Source organism: Manis javanica, chromosome X (assembly GCF_040802235.1).
Source record: "Manis javanica isolate MJ-LG chromosome X, MJ_LKY, whole genome shotgun sequence".
NCBI lineage: Eukaryota > Metazoa > Chordata > Mammalia > Pholidota > Manidae > Manis > Manis javanica.
The window spans coordinates 99,088,570-99,113,485 of NC_133174.1; the positions used below are offsets into that span (position 1 = coordinate 99,088,570).

At 42.2% G+C, this 24,916-nt stretch overlaps 2 protein-coding genes across 8 annotated transcripts in view; one reads left to right on the forward strand and one right to left on the reverse strand.

The window, feature by feature from the left end:
• LOC108395175 (NACHT, LRR and PYD domains-containing protein 12) overlaps positions 1 to 24,916 on the forward strand; it is a 45,499-nt gene that overhangs the window by 10,110 nt on the left and 10,473 nt on the right. For 4 of the 7 annotated variants that reach the window (XM_073227325.1, XM_073227323.1, XM_073227324.1 and 1 more), the window contains exons 2-5: positions 11,375 to 11,445; positions 12,597 to 12,722; positions 15,045 to 16,704; positions 18,474 to 18,563. In XM_073227325.1, the coding sequence (XP_073083426.1) occupies positions 11,376 to 11,445; positions 12,597 to 12,722; positions 15,045 to 16,704; positions 18,474 to 18,563 (1,946 nt within the window). In that variant the 5' untranslated portion in view covers position 11,375. The remainder of the gene's footprint in view (positions 1 to 11,374; positions 11,446 to 12,596; positions 12,723 to 15,044; positions 16,705 to 18,473; positions 18,564 to 24,916) is intronic. The other 3 variants (XM_017657247.3, XM_017657244.3, XM_017657245.3) reach the window with 1 other exon arrangement.
• Positions 21,750 to 23,768, reverse strand: TEX13B (testis expressed 13B). Its single transcript, XM_073227327.1, has 3 exons — positions 23,266 to 23,768; positions 22,589 to 23,079; positions 21,750 to 22,515 (listed from the first exon to the last, which is right to left on the reverse strand). The coding sequence occupies exons 2-3, from the start codon at positions 23,045 to 23,047 to the stop codon at positions 21,808 to 21,810; spliced, it is 1,167 nt and encodes a 388-aa protein (XP_073083428.1). The 5' UTR covers positions 23,048 to 23,079; positions 23,266 to 23,768; the 3' UTR covers positions 21,750 to 21,807.

The following is a 24,916-nucleotide window of genomic DNA, read 5'->3' on the forward strand; positions in this document are numbered from 1 at the left end:
CCCAGGAGTTTTGTTTTTTGTTCTTGGGTGGTTTTTTGATTACTGCTTCAATTTCTTTGCTTGTAATTTTTTGTGTTTCTTCATTGGTCAGTCTTGGAAAGTTGTATTTTTCTAGGAAGTTGTCAATTTCTTCTAGGTTTTCTAGCTTCTTAGCATATAGGTTTTCATAGTAGTCTTTAAAATAATTCTTTTATTTCTGTGGAGTCTGTCGTGATTTTTCATTTCTCGTTTCTGATTCTGTTGATGTGTGTTGATTCTCTTTTTCTCTTAATAAGTTTGGCTAGAGGCCTATCTGTTTTGTTTATTTTCTCAAAGAACCAGCTCTTGGTTTCATTGATTTTTTCTATTGTTTTATTCTTCTCAATTTTGTTTGTTTCTTCTCTGATCTTTATTATGTCCCTCCTTCTGCTTACTTTAGGCCTCATTTGTTCTTCTTTTTCCAGTTTCAATAATTGTGATGTTCGACTATTCATTTGGGATTGTTTTTCCTTCTTTAAGTGTGCCTGGATTGCTATATACTTTCCTCTTAAGACTGCTTTCACTGCGTCCCACAGAAGTTGGGGTTTTGTGTTGTTGTTGTCATTTGTTTCCATATATTCCTTGATTTCTATTTTAATTTGTTTGTTGATTATTTAGTAGCATGTTGTTAAGCCTCCATGTGTTTGTGAGCCTTTTTGTTTTCTTTGTATAATTTATTTCTAGTTTTACACCTTTGTGGTCTGAAAAGTTGTTTGGTAGAATTTCAGTCTTTTGGAATTTACTGAGGCTCTTTTTGTGACCTAGTATATGGTCTATTCTGGAAAATGTTCCATGTGCACTTGAGAAGAATGTGTATCCTGTTGCTTTTGGGTGTAGAGTTCTATAGATGTCTATTAGGTCCATCTGTTCTAGTATGTTGTTCAGTGCCTCCATGTCCTTACTTATTTTCTGTCCAGTGGATCTATCCTTTGGGATGAGTGGCATGTTGAAGTCTCCTAAAATGAATGCACTGCATTCTATTTACCCCTTTAGTTCTGTTAGCATTTGTTTCACATATGCTGGTGCTCCTGTGTTGGGTGCATATATATTTATAATGGTTATATCCTCTTGCTGGACTGAGCCTTTTATCATTATGTAATGTCCTTCTTTATCTCTTGTTACTTTCTTTGTTTTGAAGTCTTTTTTTGTCTGATACTAGTACTGCAACCCCTGCTTTCTTCTCTCTATTGTTTGCATGAAATATGTTTTTCCATCCCTTGACTTTTAGTCTGTGCATGTCTTTGGGTTTGAGGTGAGTTTCTTGTAAGCAGCATATAGATGGGTCTTGCTTTTTTATCCATTCTATTACTCTATGTGTTTTGATTGGTGCATTCAGTCCATTTACATTTAGGGTGACTATTGAAAGATACGTACTTATTGCCATTGCAGGCTTTAGATTCGTGGTTACCAAAAGGTTCAAGGTTAACTTCTTTAGTATCTTACTGCCTGACTTAGCTCGCTTATTGAACTGTTATATACACTGTCTGGAGATACTTTTCTTCTCTCCCTTCTTATTCTTCCTCCTCCATTCTTTATATGTTGGTTGTTTTATTCTGTGCTCTTTCATGTTTCCTTTAACTGCTTTTAGTGGGTAGTTGATTTTATTTTTTGCCTTTAGTTAGTATTTGGTTGGTCTGCTTTCTTTGCTGTGATTTTATTTTCTCTAGTGACATCTGTTTATTCTTAGGAGTGCTCCCGTCTAGAATAGTCCCTCTAGAATACCCTGTAGAGGTGGTTTGTGGGAGGCAAATTCCCTCAACTTTTGCTTGTCTGGGAATTGTTTCATCCCTCCTTCATATTTAAATGATAATCGTGCTGGATACAGTATTCTTGGTTCAAGGTCCTTCTGTTTCATTGCATTAACTATATCATACCATTCTCTTCTGGCCTATAAGGTTTCTGTTGGAAGTCTGATGATAGCCTGATTGGTTTTCCTTTATAGGTGACCTTTTTCTTCTCTCTAGCTGCCTTTAAAACTCTGTCCTTTTCCTTGATCTTTGCCATTTTAATTATTATGTGTCTTGGTGTTGTCCTCCTTGGGTCCTTTCTGTTGGGAGTTCTGTGTATTTCCATGGTCTGATCAATTATTTCCTCCCCCAGTTTGGGGAAGTTCTCAGCAATCGTTTCTTCAAAGACGCTTTCTATCCCCTTTTCTCTCTCTTCTTCTTCTGGTACCCCTATAATGTGGATATTGTTCCTTTTGGATTGGTCACACAGTTCTCTTAATATTGTTTGATTCCTGGAGATCCTTTTATCTCTCTCTGCATCAGCTTCTATGTGTTCCTGTTCTCTGGTTTCTATTCCATCAATGGCCTCTTGCATCTTATCCATTCTGCCTATAAATCCTTCCAGAGTTTGTTTCACTTCTGTAATCTCCCTCAGGATGTCTGTAATCTCCCTCCAGACTTCATCGCTTAGCCCTTGTATATTTCTCTGCATCTCCATCAGCATGTTTATGATTTTTATTTTGAATTCTTTTTCAGGAAGACTGGTTAAGTCTGTCTCCTCAGGTGTTGTCTTTGTGATATTTGTCTGCCTCAAATTCTGCCTTTTCATGGCGATAGAGATAGTTTGCGGAGCTGGCACAAGTGACGTCTGGGAGAACGTCCCTTCTTGTTGGTTTGTGGCCTTCCTCTCCTGGGAGAACAGCGACCTCTCATGGCTTGTGCTGGGCAGCTGCGTGCAGATGGGGCTTCTGATTCTTGCCCCCGGCTGCTATGGAGTTTATCTCCGCTTTTGCTGTGGGCGTGGCCTGCCTCGGGCTGCTGCTCCGATATGGCGGAGCTGTGTTGGAGGGGAAACGGCCAGGAGGCTGTTTATCTCCGTGAGGGGCCTCTGAGCTGTTCTGCTATCCAGGGGTTTAGGGTGCCCAGAGTTCCCTGCTGCTGGGCTAGGTGTCCTAGAATGCTTCCGTCCGGCTGTGGGGTCCCTGTCCCTTTAAGACTTCTGAAAAGCACTCGCTTTTCTTTGTCCCTGGGGTGCCGCCTGCAGGGACCTGCTCTCAGGTCTTACTGTCCTGTTTCCCTAGTTTTCAGCACCCCACGCATGCACTGTGTCTGCGGTCCAGTGCAGATGGCTGGGGCTGGGTGTTTAGCAGTCCTGGGCTCCCTCTCCCTCCAAGGTATCATAGTTGAGGAGGGCAGTCCAGTTGCAGCGTTCCCATGGTAACCATGATTGCATTAATCTTGCAGAGGTCCTATAGGAGCCTCCAGTGATCAGATTGTTCCTTTCTTATCACAAAGATGGGAGTGTTCTAAGGACTAAGGAATTCTTCAATATGTCTGGCTTCCAATTGTTGTGACACAAGCTTTCGGGCAGTATGCAGTTTCTCCTGAGTTAGGGGCCATTGGTCCCCCCAGATGGGCTTGTCAGTTACCCACTGTATTTTTTTAGAGGCCATCAATATTGGGGAGGCAGGAGATACCAAGGCCCCTAAGGCAAATTTGGATGGTACCCTAGGCCAGACCAATCTTGGCGAGGCTGAGGGGAGATCGGGAGTAACCAACCTTGGCCCTCGCTTACTAGACCAGTCCCAGGTATATGTCCTTGATTTAACATCATTTGGGCAACTTGAGGACTGGGGCTATAAAGTAAAACTAACATATGAGTTAGAACATCTCATCCCCACAGATTAACAGGGATATAGTCGAGGACGTATGGTTGGGAAAGGTCCTGTATGTCGCTCTTTGTCTGACCAAGCCAATATTTGAGAACTTTGCAAAGGACCCCGTGCCATGTCAATACCTTGTAAATTAGTCATAGCTTCTTTAGTGGGCTAAGTGCCATGTGATATGATGGATAGACACATTGGCTCCAGTATCTACGAGGCCTTCAAAACATTTTTTATCAATCCAAAGTGTTAAAGTAGGTCATTCGAGTCCTACTCATTGGACCCAAAAGGCATCTGAGGAACCCTCTCATCTGGGAAGATTGACACCGACCAGTTTTTACAAGAGGCAGCACAATTAGTTGAGCTACACAGTCAGAGGATAACATTTGTATAATTCTGAATGGTGAACAACATATAACTTTAATTTCACCCATGTAGTCAGAGTCTGTGACTCCAGGCTACACTTGTAGTCCTTTTAAGTTCCAGCTGCTCCTACCTAGAGTAAGGCCTACTGTACCAGGAGATAAAGGGCCATATACTCCACTAGGAATAGCTTGTGGTCCCATATCAGGAGTTAATACGAATCTAGAGGTGGGACTGAGGTCCAGTCTTGCGCTCCCTGAGGTTGCTCAGCAGAGTTGCTGGATTGTTGTGTGTTGGGAAGAACAATTGAGGGAGTCATGGACAAGGCCCCCATTATTTGCCAGGGCCAAGGCTGGCCCCTTCAGGAGTTTCCCGGTAATAGAAAACCCTGAACATCAGTTTGTGACCTGCAGTCACTGGCCCAGTGTTTTCCTAGGTGGCACCATGGGAAAACATCAGGTGCCTTGTTTGATCTTTCTTGAGGTAAGTTAGTAGGAGGTGCCTTTTGATAGTCTTTAGGGTAAGTGAACTCTCAGGCAAAATGGCCGAATTGTCCACAGTGAAAACATTTACCTGTAAGATGGAGCCTCATCCCTGATTGGGGATGGGGCCGCCACGTCAGGCCTGAAGTTTTGTTTAATGCTGCTGCCAACACTGCTCCCTGCATATAAGAAGGCCCCACATCTGCACAAAGTTTGACAAAGTCAGAAAGACTCCCTTTTTCCTAAAAGGTTGAATGAGACCCTGGCATGTACTGTTAGCATTTTCAAAAGCCAATTGTCTAGCAAGAATATTGCCAGCTTCAGAATCAGGAACCACTCTGGATATTGCCTGCAGTAAGTGAGAAACAAATTCCTGAAATGGCTTACTTGGACCTTACTGAATGCTGTTAAGTTCTTCAGTTTTTCTCCTGTGGTAGACAGACTTCTCCAGGCCTTGACCCCACAGATGTTAGTTTGTTGATATGCTTGTATAGGAAACGAGTTGATCTACTAAGACAGAATACTGCCCTTCTCCAGTTAGCATATCTAGGTTGATAGGAGTGTTATGCATTCGATTTCTTTTGGCCTGCTGTGTGCACAAGTCTATGAATTCACTTTTCCATAGCAAATAATCACCTCCAGAAAGACACACTTTAGCAAACATTTTCTAATCATTAGGAGCCAGAGCATCAGTGGATATTCCCTCCAAGAGAGCAAGGGTAAAAGGAGCAGTTGGACCATATTGAGAGCAGGAATTTTTAAGCTCTTTTAAAGTTTTGAAAGGAATAGGATTATGCAGTCTGACATTTCCATCCCCATCTTGCACACTAACTGGCAGACAGACAGAATGGAACCCAGATATATCCTCACCCCGCCTTTGAGCTTCCTGAACGCTATTCTGTAAAGCTGAGCAACAAACAAAATCAGAAGTCACTTTGGTAACAATGGAAATAGGAGGTCCCCGGTTATATTGACTACTATGCAGACACAGAGGCGTGGGGGGGGGGTTCCCTATTTGCAGTTTATGGTTTTGAGATTTATGAAAACAGATGGGTGATTACAGGGGCCTAGGAGAAGACCTGTGATTTGAACAAGCAGCTAAAACAGATCTGGCATCAGCAGGAGGTTCATCAGAAGGCCTTATGTGGCCCTCTCCCTCCAGTTCAAACTCTGAGGAAGCAAATTCCTCCTGGTCACCATGTTGGATGCCATGGGTGCCATGTTGGATGCCACGGGCACCACATTGCTCATTCTCAAAAGGCTCTTTCTCATAATGCTATTTTTCCTCTAACAACCCCTGTTCATACTTAGGAGGTAATGGCTCATTGTCTTGGTCATATTTGGGAGGTAACGGCTCACAGTCCATGAAGGCTGTGGCATTAGCCAAAGCCTCATACCCAGTGACTATTGGTTGCGATTGCTTGACTACAGAGCCTTCTTCCAGAAGTCTGTCAGGTAAACAGGTAATCTCGGGAGATGGATCCAAACTTTTCTTCACTAAATTTAACAAAGCAAACGTATGTACAGGAAAGTCCCAAGGCCCTTGAAGGGTATAGTGCTGTTTAAGTTGCTGCCCTACCTTTTGCTAAAGCTGTTATTTATGGTTCCTCTTTCAGGGAACCAGGGGCAAGTATCTTGTACAAAAGTAAGAAAAGCATCTAACTGTAGAAGCACATATAAATACTGCGGCCATGAAGCGTAGCTTTAAGCATATGTACAAAGAGTGATCGGTCTTTTGATCCAGACTGACCCATATTTTTGGCTTTTAAGCATATATACAAAATTTTTATAGTTGACCCGACAGTCCTTTGACCCTTGCTGTCCCATGTTTTACTCCTGATTCTAATGCTCCAGTACCATCCCCTGGGCTTTATTAAGTCTGTACCTTATCAACGAATGTCTGTTCTCCTATGGGAGTCTCCTCACTTAAATTGCCGGCCGCCTTGCAGAGTCAAGCTCCGGAAAACCTGAGTTTTTCAGTCCTTGTCACTCTGTTCTTAGGTCCCTGTTCAGGAGCCACCTGCATAGACCAGCTCCACAAAACTGCTAAACCTCAGAGAAGTGGATGAAGAGATTAAGGGAAACACAGAGAAAGACATAAGAAAGACATGGAAACCAAAGTTGGGATCAGATGGTCCACTGACCACTGGTGGCAGACAAGTGATGCAGTTTTATTTCTGAGCATGCTTATATACATGGGCTCATAATGATGTCACTTCCAGGCCGATCTCATATCTGGTGTTGTCACTTCCACTTCTGGTGATCTCACTTCTGGTAATATCACTTCCTGGTAACTGGGTCTGGTGATGTCACTTCTGAGGTGACATCACTTTTGGCCCTCCACAATAGCTTTTCAAGTTAGTGTTTTCATTTTCTTCAGATAAATACCCAGAATTGGGATTGCTGGATCATATGGTAGCTCTATTTTTAATTTTTTGAGGAACCTCATGTTCTTTTCCATAGTGACTGCACCAATTTACATTTCTACCAACAGTGTACAAGGATTCCCTTTTCTCCACATCCTCACCTACACTTGTTATTTCTTGTCTTTTTCATAATTGCCATGCTAACAGGTGTGAGGTGATAGATCATTGTGGACTGACTGCTGATTTTATCTTAATTACTGTTACTTCCTTTTGATCTAGCTTTTTAAATTGAAAGCTCTTTTACTTTGAATATTTCTAGATTTCTAATAAATGCAGTTAAGGCCACAAACTCCTCTGTCACCATGTCCCCCAGGTTTTTTCCCTCAATATTTTATTATGGTAATTTTCAATCATATAGAAATTTTCAGTGAATACCCATATACCCAACATTTAGCTTCTACAGTTTTTTACATTTTGCTGTATTTGCCTTATCACATATCTGTCCACTCATCAGTCCATTTTATTTTTTGATGCAGAGTAGTTTGCACTTCAGTTCACCCCTGTGTACTTCAGCATGCATGTAATTTACCAGTTTGATATTTCTTTATGATTTTTTAAAGATAAATTTTACTTACACTGAAAAACAAAAATCATGTGTTTCATTGGATGAGTTTTGACAACTAACATAACAAAAGATACAGAATACTGAATAATATTCCATTTTAAGTATATTCCACATTTTGGTTTATCAGTTCATCAGCAGATAGATGTTGGAGTTGTTTTTATCATTTTTTTTGCTATTGTATATATTCTTGTACAAATTTTTCTTCAAATACCCCTTTTCAATTATTTTGGGCACATACCTGTGAGTGGAATAGCTGGGTAGCATGGTAATTCTGTTTAACGTGTTGAGGAACTGCCAAATTTTTCCACAGTGGCTACACCATTTTATATTCCCACCAGCAATGTATGGGGGTTCCAATTTGTCCACATTCTTGCCATTTTCCCTTTTTAAATGATAGCCATCCTAGTAAAGGTAAAGCAGATTATTATTCAGTCATAAAAAGGAAGAAGTACTGATACATGTTAGAACATGGATGAACCTTGAAAACATTATATTAAGTGAAGGAAGCCAGACACAGAAGGCCACTTATTACATTGATATGAAATGTTCAGAATAGGCAAATCCTTAGAGATAGAAAGAAGAATTGTGATTGTCAGAGGCTGTAGAGAGTTGAGAATAGGGAGTGTCTGCTTAATGGGTAAGACATTTCTTTATGTGGTGATGAAAATGTTCTGGAATTAGTGGTAATGGTTGCAAAACTTTGTATATACTACAGAGCATCAAATTGTACACTTTAAAAGGGTGAATTTTATGATATGTGAATTGTACCTCAATAAAAAAAAACAAGGTATGTAATTTTAGGCCTGGAGTTGAGATTGGATATTTAAATTTGTTAACATTTTCTCTCTCCTATTTTTGGCAGCATGTAGCATGTAGAGTCACCATTGTGCAGTTTGTTGATTGAAAAGGCACACAGCCAAGTGTGTGAGTGGGGACTGAAATTAACCCATACAGTGCTCTCTAACTTATGTTCTCTAGCACAGTGCTGCCCCAGCCCAGAGGAAGAAACACCATTCTACCATTTTGTAATTCAGCTACTCAGAGGAGACATACTACTTCGATTTGTCTTCTTGGAGAGAGCACCTTTTAATACTTTGCTTAAAGATTCTGTATGTTTTAGTTGAGATCCTAGTACAACAGATACTACTTTCCCACCCTGGAATTTGGGCCATCTCAGGTTTTTTACTTTAACTGGGTCTAATAACGAGTTATAAAAAATACCCCCATAATTCCTCTCAGATTTGTTGACTGTAACTTACTGCCTGGTATACTTTCTATGTCAGGGTTCTTTAGTTGCAGGCAACAGAAATTGATTCTGAGTAATTTAAGCAAAAACGGATTTTTGGAAGGATCTGGAGTTGCTTAAAACCAAATGAAGTGCTGAAAAACAAGGCCTCAAGGAGGTTAGAACTAAGGAAGTTTGGGGCATTTGGATTGTCCCTTTACAGTCTCCACGTAGGTTTAAAAATTGAAACACAGAGAAACTGATTATTCCACTAAGAGGGATGGGGATCTTTTGTCAGAACGAAGATTGGTGAAAGAATTCTGAACAAATCAAACGCTAGCTACTAAATGAGGTAAGAAAAAGGTGTATGTCAATATCCATGTGAAGATGCTGAGTAAGACTTCAGATATATAAATCTAAATCTCAGAGACAAGGGCTAGAGTAGGATGAACAATTAGGAGTTGTAAGGATGACTGAAATAGTGGGCATGGTTGAGATTGCCCAGGAAGAATGAGTAGCCATGTACCCCTCCAGCTCCATTGGAGGGCAGGAATGCTTACTGGAGTAATTGGTAACTGGAGGATTGTTTGTGTTTTTTGGAGGACTCCTTACTAGTGACTGAAAAGAGTCCAGGTTTTGGGAATACAACAGTGTGCTGGGAACATTCTATCTCAGAGGAATGAAGTTATTATGTGGAGACTTTAATGGAATGTAACTTCTTCCTGTCAGTCATAATAAATGACATCCTATTTTTTTCTCACACTTATTATTTATATTGCACTTGGTTCTATGCTAACTGTATTATGTATGCCATCTTATTTAATCCTCACAATAAGTTATGAAGTAGTTATTGTCCCCATGTTTTACACATGAGTTGCTGTAGTCTCAGAGAGTTTTTTTACTCAAGGTCATATTGCTAGAGAGCAGTGGCAATATGATTTAAGGAAGGTCTATCTGATTTCAAAGATATTTCTACTGTATATCAAATGAAACAGTAATGCCAGTATAGGCTATAGTTAATGATTATTGAGCCCTTACTGTGTATCATGTAGTATACTGAATACTTTATGTAGATGATCACATTTAATCCTCATAATAACCTTATAAGGAAGTACTGTTACTATCCCTATTTAACAGTTAAGGAATCTGAGGTTCAGAGATGTTAATTCCCTGTGTGCTTCACCAGTACACTCTACATCAAAAACAAGTAAGTCTTTAAACAGGGGCTTCCTTCCCTGACTGCATATTAGAATCACCTGGGGAGCTTTTTATAAGAAAATCAATGCCAAACCTCATCATCAAAGATTCTGATTTAATTTATCAGGAATATGTTGGACTTTTTTGAAAGCTTTTATTCATTCAACTTATTCAATAAATATTTAATGACTATCTTCTCTATGCCAAACACTTTCTAGGCATTTATTTTCTAACAAGACATATCAGTTAGCTGTTACACAACAGTATATAATAACCACCACAAAATCTTAATGGCATGAAAAATTAAAAATTTATTAAGCACTTATTCTCATAGATCTGGAGACCAGTTGTGATTCAGCTGATTAGGCAGAGGGCTCTGTTGGGCAACTCTGATTCAGGCTGAGGTGACTCTACTTTTCTTCCTGCAGGACTGTGAATAAATGGGTATGGCTCTGTTTCATGTATTTATCATCCTTGGACCAGTGGGGCTTATTTCTCTCATGGCTTATCTTGTGCCAAGGGCAAAATCATGAGAGGGCACATGTGCAACTGTGCAAGCACATTTCAAGCCCCTGTTTGAGTCACATCTATGTACACTCTATTATAAACTAAAGCAAGTATGAAGGCTGAGCTCAAAGACAAGAGGTGGGAAAATAAGCTCCACTTTTTAAAATGGACCTGCAGTTTATGGTAAAGTCTGAGATTTGGGGCTAGTAATTCAATTTAGGTGGGAAAGACTGAAAATGAACAATAAGCATAATACATAAGAAAATTATCAAATGTGTTAGAAAGTAATAAGTAATATTGCAAGAAAGAAAAAAATACTGTGGGGTGTGGTGTTAAGGTGATTCTAATGTGCAGCCAGGGCTGAGAACCACTGATCTTACAATGTTCAAGTTGGAAAGAAACCTAGGCTGGCATTCCCTCAGCCATTTTGAAAACAATAAAACAGATCCAGAGAATAGAAGAATCTTACCTAAGGTGCATAGGTAGATAGTTATAGAAGTGCAGCTAAAGCCTAGCTCTCCTAACCCTCTAGACTGTTCTTCTTATACCACAGTATTTCAATCTATCATCTTAGAATTCACCTTTGCCAATAGCACAAAAAATACATTGTGGAAGGGCACAGTTATTCTTTCTTACCCTGACCCTAAACATTAGAGGTATACTCCCTAAATTCAGTGCTTCCCTTAGTATCCCACTCAGAGCCCAATTTAACATACCCCACATTTGAACTATACAAAAGTTTGCGACATTCTATCCTTAGTTTTTTTCTCTTCAAGCTGAAGACTTTTGGTTTTGGTGTATCCTCATGTGCTCCCCTAGTCTCACCCCAGCAATCTACTTGGTTATTGGGCCTTCTGTCTTCCCCAACTCTGTAATGCCTAGAGTGAGTAGTCTTTCTTGAGTTGCTTTTTTACGCTGGGCTTCCACTAGGCCTTACAGTCATCATTCCTGTTTTGGATTACCGTCTTCTTGATTTGCCAGGATGAATAGTCAGAAGAAAAGAAAAGATATGGAACCTGCTTGTACCTGGAGTTTATTGTCTCAGCAGAAAGGTGAGTAACTCAGTGAGGTAAGAGAAGCTATAATATAGGCAATCCTGTTCATTCTCTTTCCCCTGCTTCTTCTCATAGACTTTGGGATTCTTCAAATCTTTAAAATTGTGTTGCATGTGTACAGGTGTATATCTATTAAGATATTATATGGATACAGTATTTACCCATTAATAGTCTTTTGGAAAATGTCTCTACAATTTTTGAGTTTCCCAAAATGAGGTAAAAGAAAGAAAGGAGAAGAGGCAATTGTGGTTTCTATTATTTTCCATAGTTCCCAAAGCATTTATAATCCTAAAAGACTCTTGAGTGTTTCCCTCTTTCCCATTAGTGTAGCACAGATTTTCATGGGAGATAGCACAAAAGAGTAGAGTGAAGATTGCTGGAGTCCATCCCCTTGTGGCTGATTCCTGAACTCCAAGGAATGTTTAGTTATGGAGAATAGAAGCTGGTTACCTGCATCGGACCACTCACTTGCCTGCCCATTTCTGTGACATTCTAATCTCTGCTTCTGCAGACTCTGCTTCCTCCCAACCATCTAGTCACACCTTTTCCCAACTATAAGTCTCACTCTTGCATTAAAGGAGTGCAAGTACTAAAAACCTATAGGAATGTGGAGGGTTGTGTATGTGTGTGTGTATATGCACACTTGTGTATTTTTTTTCTGTATACCTATATATGTTAATATTTGCATTAAGTGTGTGTATGTATTTGAATGTAGGTCATTATATATATATCTGTCAAACTAACATCAGCAACACCTTATTCTTGTTAACAAATTAGGCTCAACAAAAGCTCCAACAAAAGCAATTAGCTAATGTTCAATGGAAAGCAAAATATCAGAAACAGTCATCACTTCAAATAATGTATGCTCCTTTAAGTTCATGCCTAAAATTTTCCTTTTGATCATATAAATGTAAACGTTCACACCCTAAATATAGCTGTGTGGGAAGTTTTTACATTTTACTGTATGTTGGCCATTAGCTATAAAATACCCTGTGGGTAAGCGATGTGAAGTGCCTTTCTTCATTGTATTTCTGTTTTGGAAACAGCGTGAATGGCTATAGCAGTCTGACTAAATTTCTGTGTATTTCATGTTTTGGTATGAAGGTTTATTTGTGCTACTCCTAATGCCAGCTCTTTTCCTCACACAGCTGCTTCAAATTCTCAGGCTTCAATGTCATGGAAAGAGCTTAAAGGTAGATATCTTTTGTTTCACTCTTTTTCTGTTTTAGGAGTAGTGCCTCCCACGAACCTGGCCTCCCATGTTCCCAACCTGGGTGAGTGCTCATCCCCACTCCTCTTCCATTTCTTTCCCTATGTTCACTGGGCAACAAGCATTGATTTTTTTGGGTAATATCTATGAAGCCCCAAACTGTCATAACAAATGGGACTTTTAAATCATATAGAATACATATTCAAATACTGGGAGGACACTGATGGTGGTGGTCAAGCACCAGATATTCAGAATCTTATGGCTAGAATAGATCACTTTGCTTCTTGAATGATCTAGATGGAGGTCAACAAGTTGTAGCTAGCAGATCAAATTCAGCCAGATGCCTGTTGTTGTAAATAAACTTTTACTGTAACCAGCAATGCCCAATCGTATTCTCTATAGCTGCTTTCCCACTAAGATGGCAGAGTTGAGTATTGAAACAGCAGCCTGAAAGCTTAAACTATTTACGGCATTTTACAGAAGTTTGCACTTACCAAGATCAGCATTCCCCAGACTGAGTTGTATAGGACACTGTTCTCCAAGAGTTAATAACTTTGCTTTTAGAAAAGGGTTTGTAATCATTTGAGACCAGAAAGTGCTGACTGAACAAAGTTAAACAGCTTTTCTTAAACTGTAGGTCATCTCAGAGCCTTTCATATGCTAATATGCATTGAGAAACTAAAAAGTGATGGAGGGTGCATTTCCCTTAACTTTTGACCACAGGACACCTTTTTCACAGCTCTCCTATTAATATCTTGCAAATAGTGTTCTAAGGAGCACTTGCTTGGGAAATGATAGCTTAGACAGTCACTTAACAGAAATTTGAATTTGATAACTGACCCCTTAGATTATTTTTTCTAGTTGCAGATGAAAATCTGTGTAGTAAAGTGTTTAAGCACATGGACTATGGCTTCAGGCAAACCTAAATCTTAATTAAATCTCTGCCACTTACTAGCTCTTGAACACTGGACAAGCTACCTGATGCTATAAGCAGGACTGGCTACATGATGTATGGACTGCAGTGCAAAATGAAAAGGCAGAACCCCTTTTTCAAAAATTAAGAATTTCAAGATATCAACAGCAGAGCATTAGACCAAGCATGGGTCCTTCTGTGCATGAGACCTATGCACAGATTGCATATCCACAAACTTACAATCCTGGTTATAGGTTTCAGTTTCCTCAACTGTAAAATGTGGATAATACCTGTTGAATGAGGTTATTGTGAAAATTCCATCAGAATTGTATTAAAGGACCTAGTATAGTATCTGACATAGAATAGGCAGTACTAAATGACTTGTTTTTAATTCGAAAGCATTTATAGCCATATTCAGTAAATATTTATTGAGTGTCTACTTTGTGCCAGGCACCATGGTAGGTACTTAAGGGTACTATGGTGAAGAAGACAGATAAGGTCCCTGTCTTTATGGAGACTATTGTTTGGTAGGAAAGAAAGGTAATGAACAAAATAAACAGTTAAGATAATTGTAAATTGTGATAAGTGCTGTAAAGGGAAATTGGGGTGCTGGGAAAGGGAATAATAGAGGGGATCTACTTTAAACTGGGTGGTCAGGCAACTCCTCTTCTAGGTGGTAATGTTTAAGTTGAGAACTGAAGGATGAAAAGGAACTTTGCAAAGGAAGAGCAGATGGAAGAGTGTTCCAGGCATTGAATAACTAGTGGAGAGACAGTGAAGTAGGAAAGAACATGGCATTTGTGAGAAACTGAAAGTGAGCCTGTGTGGCTTTAGTGTAGGGACTGAGAAGGAGAGTGCTATAAAATGAGGGTGGGGAGGGGAGGTTGGTAGGGTTCAGACTGTGACACTCCTTGAAGGAAGGCAAGGATTTTGGATTTTATACCAAGTGCAATGAAAAGCTCTTGAAAGGTTTTAGGCAGGGCAGTGACATGATGCTTAGTACTTTTAGAAGAGCATGTTAGAGCATGTGGAGGGGAGCCATAGATGGGCAAGAGTAGATGAGTAGGAGGCTATTACAGCAGTCCAGAAAAGAGGTGAAAGTGCCCTGTACTTGGGTGGTATTTGAGGCTATAGTTATAAATAAGTGGATTGGAGCTTTATTTTGGAGGTATAAATGATATGTCTTGCTAATCAATTGGACGTGGAGGAGTCAAGGAAAAAAATAAATAAAGAATGGCTCCTGACATTTTTCTGAGCAACTGATGGCAGCATTTAACTGAGATGAGATGTCTGGGGAGGGTTTTTTGGGGTGAGCAGAGTGGCAAAGAAATCAAGGGCTCAGGTTTAGGCATGTAATGTTTGGGGAGCCTTTGAGACATCCAAGTGGAGATTTAGTGATGGTGGTATTAGTTATAGTTGTTGTATTATTGTCTAGGATTCTGTGATTACTAACTCTTGGTGTCACCTCATTAGATTACCGGGAAGTATTTAGAAACCATCTAAAAGAAAAATACCTAAAAATAGGAGTTGATAAATGTTATCACCATGGCAAGCATATAGAGTCACGACTACTTATTGTAAAAGAACACGGTATATCAGAAAAGACTCCATGTGGAATTCCTCAACAAGATAATTTTATTAAGATAGAAGATGTATTTGATCCTGACGAAGAGGGCTCCAATTTATCCCAAACTGTGGTGCTTCAGGGATGTGCTGGGATTGGAAAAACAGCTGTGGTACACAAGTTCATGTTTGATTGGGCAGCGGGAATGGTTACTCCAGGGAGGTTTGACTGTCTCATCTACATAAACTGCAGAGAAATAAGCCATACTGCTAACCTTAGTGCTGCTGACCTGATCACTAACACTTTTGAAGATATAGATGGACCAATCCTGGATGTTATTCTTGCATATCCAGAGAAGCTTCTGTTCATTCTTGATGGATTTCCTGAGCTTCAGTATCCTGTAGGTGACCAGGAAGAGGTTCTTAGTGCTAACCCTCAAGAGAAGAAGCCAGTAGAGACCCTCTTATGTAGTTTTGTGAGGAAAAAACTATTCCCTGAATCCTCCCTGCTGATAACTGCCCGCCCAACGACCATGAAGAAACTCCACTCTATGTTAAACCAATGTATCCAGGCAGAGATCCTCTGGTTTACAGATGCTGAAAAGAGAGCATATTTCTTGAGTCAGTTTTCAGGTGCTAATACAGCAATGAGACTCTTTTATGGTCTGCGAGAAAATGAAAGCCTTGACATTATGTCTTCTCTTCCCATCATCTCCTGGATGATCTGCAGTGTCCTGCAGTCACAGAGAGATGGTGACAGGACTCTTATAAGGTCACTTCAGACCATGACTGATGTGTATCTGTTCTACTTTTCCAAGTGCCTCACAACCCTTACAGGCATCTCGATGTGGAAGGCACAAAGTTGCCTGTGGGGCCTTTGCTCTTTGGCTGCAGAGGGACTACAGAACCAGCAGGTCCTATTTGAAGTCAGAGACCTCAGAAGACATGGAATAGGAGTGTGTGATACCAACTGCACTTTTCTCAGTCACTTTTTGAAAAAAGCTAAAGGAAGTGTCAATGTCTATACTTTCCTTCACTTCAGTTTCCAAGAGTTCTTGACTGCTGTATTCTATGCCTTGAAGAATAATAGCAGCTGGATGTTTTTTGATCAAGTGGGAAAAACATGGCAAGAAATATTCCAACAGTATGGAAAAGGGTTTTCATCATTAACGATACAGTTCTTATTTGGCCTCTTACGTAAAGAAAAGGGAAAGGCCGTGGAAACTACTTTCGGAAAAAGAGTCTCTTCAGGGCTTCGAGAGGAGTTATTGAAGTGGACTGAGAAAGAAATAAAGGATAAATCTTCTAGGTTACAGATTGAGCCAATGGACTTGTTTCACTGTTTGTATGAGATTCAGGAAGAAGAATATGCAAAAAGGATAATTGATGATTTACAGTCAGTTATACTGCTTCAACCTACCTACACAAAAATGGACATTCTGGCTATGTCCTTCTGTATAAAAAGCAGTCACAGTCACCTGTCAGTGTCTCTGAAGTGTCAACACCTGCTTGGATTTGAGGAAGAAGAGCGAGCCTCAGTATTCATGACACCAGCCTTGACACTTAATCGGTGAGTATATTAATGTCCTTTCTGTTGTGTTTTGGCCTTCAGGAACATTAGGCCTTCTTGTTTATTTCAAGTAGTCAGGCACATGATCATTTCTAGCATTGTCAATAATAAAATGAATCATCTTTGATTTCCATATTTTATGTCAGTCAACACAATGAGGACTTTTTGAATATCTACTACATATTGAACACTGGCCTCGGTAGACACTAAGGGAAATTCAACAGTTCTGAGTGCTTATGTGCCAGAAACTGCTGGCCACTATAGGTGTGTGTGTGTGTGTGTGTGTGTGTGTGTGTGTGTGTGTGTGTGTGTGTGTGTGTGTGTGTGTGTGTGTGTGTGTGTATGAGTCTTATCAGTCTTGTCACGCTGAGAATGTGCTGTTTTATTAAGTGTTATGAGTACATACATCATCAAGATTATCATTGAGGACTCTACTATTTTGGTGTTGGTGACTATTCTGGAAAAGATTGCAAATTTAACATTGAATTGTCAGTTTTCTCTACAAATATGTCATCATTGAGGTCTCAGAGAGCTCCATTTTAGTAAGGGGCACCCTGCTGTGTATAAAGTGTATATTGCTGTGATGCCTGGGCTCTTTCCTCCAGACTTATACCTTCACATGGTATCAAGAGCTGGAGTTCAAAGAGGCTTAGGTAAACCACTTTTATATGGACTCTTTATGCTACAAAATACAGTTCTAGTGACTTACTGACTAAAGCAGCCAAGAAGACTTTATTATCTAGAAAATGCCACTGGTCATAAGTCTGTTATCAGTACTTGGTTTAAGATGGACAGTACCTCTCCCTTAGTTGTGGGGCTAGCTGAGGGGCAGGGGCCTTGAGCAAATGACAGTGGGGTCTACTTAGAGTTAGTTAACCTGAGTCTTTTCCCTGATAGTTGTATTTCCTCAGTGAACAGTATCATAGAGGTAGAAATGAACATAGTGTATATGTGTTTGAGGTGAGTGGGAAGAGGATGGGAGGTAGAGCAAGAGTTTGTGTTTGAGACTAGAGGGGAAGGCGTAGGAGAGGTTACATGGACTTGGAATTATGAATGATCTTGGCTGCAATGTCTTGATGAATTCATTATAAAGTAAATAATGGACAAATAAATTGAGAGATTTTAAATACTCATGGAAATAAAAGGGGCTTCTGGTTCATTCTAGGTGTTCAGAAAATCAGCCTTAGATGGAATCCCCATTCCCAACCCTATTTATTGCCTTTTTTACAGGGCTTAAACTCTCTTCAAAATTAACCCCAAATACTCCTTTATCAAGCATGTTGACTAAGTAAGAGTTTGCTATTGAACTTTCCTAGTTCTCAACTATTGCTGCTAATTCTTCTATTAGTACTGACAGCTAAGAATCAGTTATATTGTAAAGATAGCTTGGGCAAGTCACTTGACCTCTCTGAGCATCTGCAAAATGGTGCTTACAATACCTGTCACTGGGTTAAGGACCAGGTAAAACAATGTGTGTTGTATGTAAAGTGCTTACCGTAGTGCCTGATACACAGTAACGTGGCTTTGGCTTTGCAGACAGACCTGAGCACTGATCTCCATTCTTTTCCTACCTCTGTGACTGAGCAATTGCTTAACGTTTTTGTGCCTTAATTTTCTTACATGCAAAATGGGGTAATAACCTCTTCAGGCTTTTGGAAGACGTAAATGAGCCCTAGTATGGTTAACAGAAGCCAAAATAAGACTTTTACTTAAAATTTTGTTCTTAGTTATGTTGTTTTTCATTATTTTTGCTTTCTCATCTCTTTTAGGTCCTTCCAGCTTCGCCATTTGCCAGTGTCTCGGATACACTTGCTCTGCCAAGCACTGCGTAATCCATACTGTAAAATCAAAGACCTGAAGTAAGTTGAACTTTGCTTTAAACTCCTGGGTATTTGAAGGTAAAGACTGGGTTGCTAGAAATTGTACTGCCAGCTGATCAGACTTGAAAACAAAGTATAATTAGTGCTCGGCTTCTCTATAGCAGAACAACAAATGAAAAGATATGCTGAGCCTAGAAGAGGGAGGGAGTCAGATGGAGATTCCTGTCAGCCCCTCCTGCTTCTTCCCCTTTTGTACGTGCTGTTTTTGCTGTAGGGAGTGGGTGGCAGGCTGGAACACCTAAGAGATTGTGTCTGGTGCCCTTCCCCTCCTGGACCTATTCCCATTCCTTTTCCTTCCAGATTCCCATTGTCCTTCCCCCTTGGTTTTCTTCTAGTTGGGTCCTATCCCACTTCATGATCTTGATCCTTTGCTCTCTCTCCAGTCCCCAGCCCTCCCTCCCAAAGTTATTCCCCAAAGTGCTGTTGCTCAGAAGCCTCCACCCCCACCCTGAACTTCTGTCCTTGCTCACTCTCAGGAGCCTTGTCTACATGTCTGTGCACATCACGAACATAGACATGAGCCCCCTTAGTTTCCCACCTCCTTCTCCACACAGATCAGTGTCTGTTCTTCCCTCCTATCCCAGAGGAAAAGGTGGCCTTTCCAAACCACTTAAGCCAGTAGTACTCACTTCCTTTAATTTTTTTGTTTTCGTGAGCTATTAATTATTTTATTTTACACAACACAGAAGTATATAAAGATATAAAATCTCTCCACTCTATTGCTCCACCCTTCTCCAGCCTATGCCCCTACACCCTACTCCCACTCCCCATCTCATGACCCTGACCCTATTCTCTCTAGGTAATACCTTGTTTGCTAATTGTCTTTTCAGACTTTTTTGTTTACTCAAACATAAATCTATAACATAAAGCACACATAAATGTATAAAAATACATAGCATACATATATACTTAAAGAACTTTTGGGGTTTCCAGAAAGTGTATTTGGCCCTGTCTTATTTTTTTTTATTGAATAGTACAGTAGACATGCCTCAAATACAGTATGCAGGATTTTACATTCTACATATCATATGCAGGATTACATACATATTACATATCATTCTTTTATATTTTTCTTGTGTTTTCAAGCTTTTTTCAGCTGTCTTTTTACCATGGCTCAAGTTTCTTCTATATTCAAAAGAACCCTTTTCCCAGCTGTGTATCCCACCTCACTCCTTTCCTTTACAGCCAAGAGTCCCTGAAGAAGAGCCCCCTCACTACCTGCACTTCCTTGCTTCCTGTTCACTCTCCAGTCCTTATAGTTTAGCTTCTGCCCCCCTTCCCCCACATATGCTCAAAGATCAAAAGGGAATGCTAGACCCTGTGAACACTTTTTACCTATCTTAGGGAACCCGTGCAGCCCGTGATACTGCTCACCATTCTACCCTTGCAACTGTCTCCCCTGTTCTGACTACTCCTAAGTACCTCGTTGCCTCCATGGTTCCCAACCAGGGGCGAGTTTGCCTTCCAGGGGACATGTGGCACTATCTGGAGACATTTCTGGTTGTCACAACTGCTGGCAGGGGGGAGTTGCTGCTGGTACCTAGTGCTGAGGTTGGGAAACCCTGCCCCAGAAGGCCAGAAGGGTATAATCAAGCCTAAGGACGATTCTGACAAGTGCAGGCTAGGGATTTTGCTCCCCGTCTTGATGGCTGCCCATACTTGCCCCAACAGGAGACAGCCCAGAGTCACATAAAGCTGCTGCAGAGATGTGCCAAAGACGGCTTTAGTCTCTAGGTCCACGGTCCCCAGGTGATGTCCAGGGCTCCTCTAATTGTTACAGTCTATCCAGATGTAACTGTTTCCCATCCTCCCGCCTGCAGGTTAAACCATACACATTATAAGCTTAGTCATGAGGAGGGAGATGCAGACCATCCCTCTCGCCCTCTGGAAATTCATTTTCCACTAGGATATGTTCTGTTCCACGTTTCTGAATTTACTGGGGGCTTTGTAACCAGATTTCCCTCCCACCATTATCCCAGTGATGGGTTGGGGGAGAGAATCCCTCAGGATGGCATCATTCCGTGGTGGGTGGTCTAGACCAGTGAACCCTCAAGGCACTGTCAGTTGCTGACTCACCTGCTTGGCAGTGACATGAGTTCCCTGTTCAGATCTGACTGTCCTCAGTTTTGTCCACTGGGACTGGAGAGGGTTCTCCTGTCATGGGTCTGAACAGCCATAGCAGTCCTCGCCTGCAGCTGGTACTGGTGTCCTCTGTATACAGTCCTGGGGGATTCCCTTGCGGGGGACAAATCTCTGCCATGTTGTAAGCCAAGGGTAATCCCAAGCCTGTTTTGATTGTTTCTCTTGCCATAACTCACTCAGAATTTGAGTGAGCTTCCTGTCCGTTCATTCCTGGAGACTCTTAGGATGCAGGAACTCCCACTACCCGCCACTCCCTGATCACCTCCCCCAGCCAGTTTCAACATTTTGTTTGGTCTCTGGTTTGCAACTGCTCTTCTGGTGCCAACTTCTGACTTGGAAATAATCTGGTTGCCCAGAGCAAGAGCCCACGCAAGTTAGCTTAAAGAAAAGTGGATCTATGTCAAGTGGATTTTCACACAGCACAATTTCAGGAAATGGAAAAGTGGACAGGCTGCAACTCTCTCTATCTTTGGGATTGCAGGAGTAACTCTCTTCTGTGACCTGGGACCTCATACTGCCATTCTTGTAAAGAAACTTGGCTTCTGTAAAGCACCCAGTTCTGCTCCCACACAGCTAGGGCCAGGCCTCAGCTGTGGCCTCCATGTCCATGGCCCTGACCTTGGCCTCAACTCCAAATGACCCACTGCTTCCTTGCCCAACACAATCCTGACTATGGAATCTGCCTCTCTGTTCATATTCTCTAGTGTGAGAATATGTTTGGCTCAGGATGGCTCAAATGTCCACTCCTACTCCAATCTTCTATGGCCCAGGTGGGGGAAGGGGGTGGGTTCTCATACACATGGCTGCCTGGGTCCACCAGATGTTAGGGTTGGGGGGAGAGAGAGACACACACAGAGGCTGCAGCACTTTTGGAGTGCCCAGTGTTAATGCTCTGGAACACAAAGGGGGTCAATCTATATCCTCCCCACCTCCCATCCCACCCTCATCCCACTCCCCTAGCCCCATTTCCCACTCATCCCCTCCCCCAACTCCACCCAGTCCCCTCCCCCCATTTTCTCCCTCCCTCTGAATATTGATTTTCCATTGGGGTATGTTTCTGTTCTATTTCACATTTCTGAACTCACTGGGGGCTTTGCAGCCAGATTTCCTTCCCACAGTGGAAGCAAATTTCCCTCTGTGAAAAATGTATGGCTTTACACCAAGGGCAGTCCCAGTTTCTGGGCCTGCGAAATCTTGGAGGTCTTCTCTGCTGATAGGGAGCGAAGGCACTCCTGTCTCTTTGGGGTTCTTGAGGTTCATATCCCTGGGCCCCCATATAAGCCCATAAGTTAACTTCAGAAGGCCCCCAGCCGGGAGCTGCCTGAGATGGAGCTCCTACTGTGAACATGGCTGCTGATGTAGATTGTGTGGGTTGTGTGGGTGCTGGTGGGAAGAAGGATAAGGGGCGGGAGTATGAGCATGTGAATGAGGCAGGGAACTGGACAGAAGTGGGTGCTGCTGAGGCTGTGGACCCCTGCATTATCGTCCCAGAGGAATAAAACCTCGCTGTTTCCACTGACCTGAGATCTCCCTCCCTCTGCCTGCCAGAGGTGTGAATGTTCTGCTCTACAGCTCCTGGAAGCTGGGCGGAGTCCCCAGCAGGCTCCTTTGTGGTCTCTGCCCTCTCAGCATCCTTCAGTTTTCCTCTTCCTTTGGCACCAGCAGTGGTAACAGTAGCAGCAGCTGTCCCCGCCTGGTCTTCCTTCTCACCTGCTCCTTCTGTCCCGGCCCCACTGGTGCTGGCAAGGCCTGGCTCCTCTGTGACCTGTGTCTGGGCAGCCTGCAGGTTCTGGGGAAGTGGGCATGGTTGAGACCTGCTCTGGGAACAGAGGGGGTTGGGGTCCGCGTTGGGGTAATCTTACCACCCACTGGATCTTCCACCTCAGGAGATCACGTTCTCTCTGCAACAATGCCACCTTGGCCTGGCGCAGCCGCAGCCAGAAGGCCGACTCCATGCGCTCCCTCTCCAGCTGCTCCATGAGGTCCTTCAGCTTTGACTCCAAGGACATCGCGGCTGACTTGTGCATGTTGGCGAAGTCATGAAGCCACTGCACCCTCTGCCTGAATAACTGGTCCTGACTGTAGGCGAAGCGCATGCCCAAGGCCAGGCTACTCCAGACGCAGGCCTCTTTGGCCTCGCTGGGCACCGTGCTGTCCTCCAGAATGGCCTTGAGCTTGCCCTCCACCTCCTCCCAGGACAGGGATGCATTCGCGAGGAAGAACTCGGGGCCTTTGGCGTGCCCCGCCATCTTCTCATTGATGAAGGCCGCCACTGTGCTGTGCTGGAACCCACTCCTGGGGTCCTTGGGGATCATGGCCATGATGGCTGAGGGCTTTAGGGGCTTCACTAGCCCTGCAGGTACAAATCAACCAGTTGTCCCACTCCCCTGCTGCTTAGCCCCTCCCCTCTACCTTGGTCTCCTTATATCCAGTGTTCCTCTCCCTCTCCCTCAGACCCTCATAAAGTCTCCCTGATACTTTACCCCATCCTAGTACACCTCCCAGCACCGACCCTGGTACACCTCCCACTAGGCCTCACCTGTTCAACTGGGGCCAGAGGACGCCAGCCAACTACACTCGCCTACCACGTCCAGAGAGAGCGAGCACCTCTCTCCCTTCTAGGGCTCTGAGGAAAGGAAGTCTCAGGGCCAGCACTGGATACTTTCACCCTAGGACTGTTCCAACTTCCAGAGACAGCAGGGGTGGGAGGGAATGTGCAACAAAGTCTCTCTCCCTCAGGACAGAAGGGAACTCGCTACACTACTATAAGTCCTTGAAGGTGGGAAGAAACAGGAGGGGTCAGAAAAGACTTCAAACCAAGAACATGAAACACTTGTAATCACATACAAAATGCCCTACACCCCCACCATAATAGTTTGTTCTATGGCAGGGGGGCCCTCCCCTCCTAAATATTGAATGTTCTGGAACAGGAAACAATCCCAATCCCTCTGACATCAGGCACCCCCTGGAGGAAGAGGGTGGAGCCAGAAAACAGCCTCATTCCCCCATTGGCCCAGGACTGAACACTGTAGTCACCCTAAATGGTCATAAATCCTGGCTGTGTCCACCCCCAAAACTGTCTTGAATCTGTCCACCTCCACCCGAACCCCCACTGCATCATCCTAATCCAGCTACTCTCAGCACCCATTTCTTTCCTGGACCACTCAGCCCTCTGCCATTAGGTCTGTCTCCTGCCCTATCCTGTCATCAGAGGGATCTTACCATGTCTCTTTCCTCCTCCAGTGGCATTCTGAGGTCTACACAATAAACTGGACCGACCTCAGGTTGATTCTACTTTGCCACTTACTAAATGACCTTGAGCTATAACTGAATCCCAGTTTCTTCCCATGGGCCTATGATAAGGACTGAAGAAGAATGTGTATGTAAGGTTGATGTAATGTTTTCTATGATCCCATTTTTGTGCAATGTACAAACCAGACATTTTGTATGTGTGTATGTGTGTGTTTTTGCATGTGTCCCTATGATCTTGGAGAAAGGAGTTGGGGGGGATATACACCAGACTTTTAACATTGGTTATCTTTTGGAGTTGGAGGGGAGGGGGGAGGTTGGGAGAAAGTTTTTATTTTTCTAAAATACAGCTTTACAGGATTTCATTGGTTACAAAGATATTTAACTCTTTGTGTATGCATGCCTTAAAAATATGGAAAGTTATATACCAGTATTTTAACTGTGGTTGTCTTTGGGTGGTAAGAATATAGTACTTGAAAAAAAAACTTTATCCTTCATAATTTTCTCTATTGCAAAAACTATTTGTAATAAGCATGTATTCTGTTTTCCAAATTAAAAAAAAACTTCTTTTCTGATAACTTTTGATCAGTGTAAATAATTTTTAAATACCTAGAAAGTAAATGTTTCCCTATAATCCCACCAATCCCCGAGTCTGGAAGGTAACCACTGTTAATAGTTTGATATGTATCCTTCCAGTCTTTTAAAATAAGCCAGAGCAAATATTTGGCAGTTTTTCAAATGAAGCATTCTCACTCTCGTCTCCTGGCCTTTGCACAGGCTGGTCCATGGTCCATGAGTGGATTGTCCCTCAGCACGCTCGCTCTCCCATTCCCATTCTTCCCATCCACCTAATTCCTGTTCAATTTCTATTCCCTTTTCACAACAACACTCAAGTATTTCTCCCTCTTACAAGCATTTCTTGATCCTCCAAACCCCACCCC

What these genes read in the sequence shown, in the direction of transcription:
- TEX13B (XM_073227327.1), bottom strand. Translation starts at nt 23,047, where the DNA reads ATGGCCATGATCCCCAAGGACCCCAGGAGTGGGTTCCAGCACAGCACA. An exon ending in GGTGGAAGATCCAGTGGGTG is followed by an intron (nt 22,516 to 22,588) that starts GTAAGATTACCC and finishes CCACTTCCCCAG; the next exon opens with AACCTGCAGGCTGCCCAGAC.